Source organism: Aplysia californica, unplaced genomic scaffold, assembly GCF_000002075.1.
Source record: "Aplysia californica isolate F4 #8 unplaced genomic scaffold, AplCal3.0 scaffold00103, whole genome shotgun sequence".
In the NCBI taxonomy this organism is placed as follows: Eukaryota; Metazoa; Mollusca; class Gastropoda; order Aplysiida; family Aplysiidae; genus Aplysia; species Aplysia californica.
The window spans coordinates 488,147-491,916 of record NW_004797373.1 but is presented as its reverse complement, the minus strand read 5'-3'; the positions used below and the strand labels follow the sequence as shown (position 1 = coordinate 491,916).

Here is a 3,770-nt window from a genome sequence, read left to right as displayed (position 1 = left end):
CATCATCATCATCATCATCATCATCATCATCATCATCATCATCATCATCATCACTACCTGTCTCACCCTGGATCAGAGTATAGACCACGAACAAACACTTTCCACATTGCCCTATCGAGAGCTATAATAGTTTCTCTATAATCGTTTTTCCATGTCTTCCTGTTTCATGAATGGTGCGAAAATTCAAATTCAAATTAACAAACTTTAAGAAATATCTTATCATGCCTCTCCCTATATAACGTGTATATTGATATTATTCAACGTTTTCCAGTTTTATACGCAGTGCGAACTTTCCGAGTCAAGATAAGCCTTACAAAATAGTACTAATAATATGTCACTGTCTTGTCATTTCACACTTTTTTCTCATTATACCATGCCTTTTGGTTTCATAACTCAAACGATGAGACCATTCCAACAAGAAGAAAAAAACGAGGCTTACGAAATATGTCATGCCATTTTCCATATTCTGTCTTGTGAAATTATTCTGTTTTCCTGTTTTATAGTAATATGTAGATTGGTGAGAACATTGAAAAGCAAAGCAAGCCTTACGAAATGTGTCGTGTCACTTCCTAGTTTTGGTCTCCTGATTATTATTATTCCAAGCCATTCTGTTTCATAAATCTAACTGTACAAACATACCCAAGTCAAGTCTCGGCTTACGAAATATGTCATGCCATTTCCAACTTCTTGTCTGTTGATATCATTTAATGTTTTCCTGTTTCATAAAGTATGGTGCATGCGAACATTCCAAGTCAAAACAAGCCTCACGAAATTCGCCCTGTCACTCTCTTCATGTATTTGTTTCCCCACTTTCCTCATCCTCAAAAACATGTCCAGGTTTATCAACTGGCAATCGGCAGCCATCAAGTCGGCTGACCCCGGTGCACTGGTCACTGTGGGCATCTGGGAGGGCAGGGTCATGACGGACAAATACAATATGGTCAACCACTACAAGGACAGTTGCCTCAAGGCAGCTGGGGGGAAAGAGAAGGTGGGTTACTTGACGCCGCCGTGCTGGAAGACTGTTTTGCTGCTTTTAAAAAAATATTTGTTCGTGATTTTTTTGCTGTTGTTTTTGTTTTGTTTTCGTAGTTGTTTTTGTTCCTGTTTTCGTTGTTGTTTTTGTTGCAAACTCCCTTTTCACTGTTTGAAATACGTTTTTATTATTACAATAACTTATCCTGCCACCCTGGCTGACTTTGTGTTTGTTTTTGTTTGTTTGTGAGGGTGGGTTTTTTTTCAAATGCTTCATTTTTGTGGAGTTGCACAATCAGAAATTAGTTTTCATTTTTTGTAGTAACTTACTCTATCAAATTGGCTGATTTATCTGTTGGCCTTTGCCTCTGTTTTTACTTTTTGTGCTTTTTAAATGTTAAAAAAACAACTATTTTTTAGAGTTTTTTAAATTTTGTATAATGTATTTGGTTGTTTTTTTTCAGTTTTATGTAAGATCTTTTCTGTCGAGTCCTACTGTTTGAGATAAGCTTTCATTTTTTAAAACTTACCTTGCCATGTGGCTGATTTGATCTTGTTGCTTTTTATTTTATTTTATCTTTTTTTTGTCGTTTTACCAAACCCCCTTTTTTATTGGGTTCCAGCATTTAGGATGAGGTTAAAAAAAATATTTTAATAACTTACACTGACCAAAAATACAAGGTTTCATAATTATAACAATTTACTCTGACACAAAAAAGGAAAGTTGAAAGTTCAATTCATCTTCGTCAAATCTTAAATAGCATGGGACTATATAACATGTGAATCAACTGTTACAAGTTTTCCTTGACCTTGAGACTTTACCCACTGCACTATTTTCGTCTGCTGTCGATCGATATCGATTGTTATCTGACATAGGGGTATAAACTAAGCAGGAACGTTTAATGCCTGTTTTAGATCTACTTTATCTTCCACATTATAATTATACTTTACTTGGAAGTCATATTGCGATGGTCTGCATTATCTGGGTTTGTGAGAGTTTATGTGAGCCCAGGTCAAAAGGTGACAAAATGTTCCCATTTTTTAGAATCGCTTATTCGGCACCAACATTGCTTCTATTCACAAGAGAAATGTGTGCTCTACCAGAACTGACAAGTAATTTTGGGATAGTTTTTATCCACCTTTCGCGAAACAACACCAAATGCTTGACTATCTAGACGGTGTCTGGTGTGACAGATGACACAAAAATTTCCTTCCAAAAGAAAATTTGAGCATGCACACAAATGTTTTTCTTGCATGAGATTATTGTTTATATGTGTAATCAACTAACAAATGCCAAGTTGACTGAGAACTTTACCATTTTTTTTTTGGTTAAGGTGTGCATGTTCGAGGTCATCAGTCACATGAGACACCGTACAATTGTTTTTGCCTTCTCAGTCCCACCTTAGCCCTAGACCATCAAATTCTCAGACGCCATTTTGGACCAACTAAGGCATTCGTTTTCCCAGATGGTGTCATGAGTATGTTAAAGTTCTTCATGTGGCATTCGATGACGTTCTTATAGCGTTGTCTCTGTCGTTCTCTTCTTCTGCACCCATCACAGAGCTCTCCATAGAAACATTCTTTAGGATACGGAATCTATAATACGATATCCATCCAAACAGTAGGGCCTAATGCTTTGAAGTTATTAGCGTGCTTAATTTTAAAGAATGTTCAACTCAAAAAAGGATCAGCTGTAGGGTAGAATTTAAAAGGTCACTTAAATCAATCCTCCAATCAGTCTGACGTCAGAATCTTTTGTGAAACAGAATACACATAATACAATACACGTAATATAAGTATTCATATTATTTACTATACATAAATGTATTCGGTTCCTTAAATGATTTTGACTTTGGACTGATATGATATATATACAGACTTCAACTAAAGGTAAAGACCACCTTTGCAGACAGCCCTGCTTTTTTTAACCTAAAAAAAGGCAGCAAGGAATGTTAAAAAAAAAATTTGCTCTGAAAGTGTTAATGGGTTGCCAGTGAGTACTGCAACGCTTCCTAAGGGGCTAAACCACCACGTGCAGCACGGGAATCCTCGAGGAATTTTTGCCTAATTTTCTGTGTTTTTTTCCTACTTGTGTGTGACACCACGGACATTCCTCGGTTAAAATTTCTCGTGGACGCGATAAACGGACGTACGGTCTCGAACTGTGCTCACTTTGGTGGCAATCTAAGCCGCCGTTTACGCAAAATCCAATATTGCATCAACATGCCACCAAGACGAAAGCTGAGAGCCTTTGATCGTGCCAGAGCTATGGCATGGCTGCAGGATGGAGTTGGAGCCCGAAATGTTGCCAGAAGGCTTGCAGTGTCACACTCTGTCATTGTCCGCTTGAGGCTGCGCCATCAAGCCAATGGATCAGTCCAAGAACGCCCATGTGCAGGTCGACCAAAGAAGACCGCTTAGAGTGTTTGTAAGTGGTCCTTAACTTATGTTGAAGTCTGAATATATATATTAAAATTTCAAAATGTTTGAGTTGTGACTTTGTATCATTTTGTGGACAATACATAAACTCTGGACAGTTAAATACATGTTTGTGAACACTGGTTTCATCTTATTTTCAGGGGGTGCTGGATTTCTACTCTGTCCATTCCTACTCCAACTTCCCGAATAATCAATTTGACGTGACATCTGTGTTTAAGGTAAGTAACCATCCCAGTACAATAATTTGTATTGTATCTTTTCCCTGTCATCATCATCTTTGCCTTTTCCACCCTGCATCAGGGCCATGAATAAATAATTTCCTCTATCCTGTTTTCGCCTCTTGATATTTTTCCATG

The 3,770-nt window shown here is 37.5% G+C and overlaps 1 protein-coding gene across 1 annotated transcript in view; it reads left to right on the top strand.

Moving 5' to 3' along the window:
* The window catches only part of LOC101848426 (mannan endo-1,4-beta-mannosidase), a gene marked incomplete in the record, with an annotated part of 14,029 nt that overhangs the window by 8,874 nt on the left and 1,385 nt on the right, over nt 1–3,770 (top strand). The window contains 2 exon segments of the mRNA XM_013080867.1: nt 838–991; nt 3,555–3,632. Of these exon segments, the coding sequence (XP_012936321.1) occupies nt 838–991; nt 3,555–3,632 (232 nt within the window).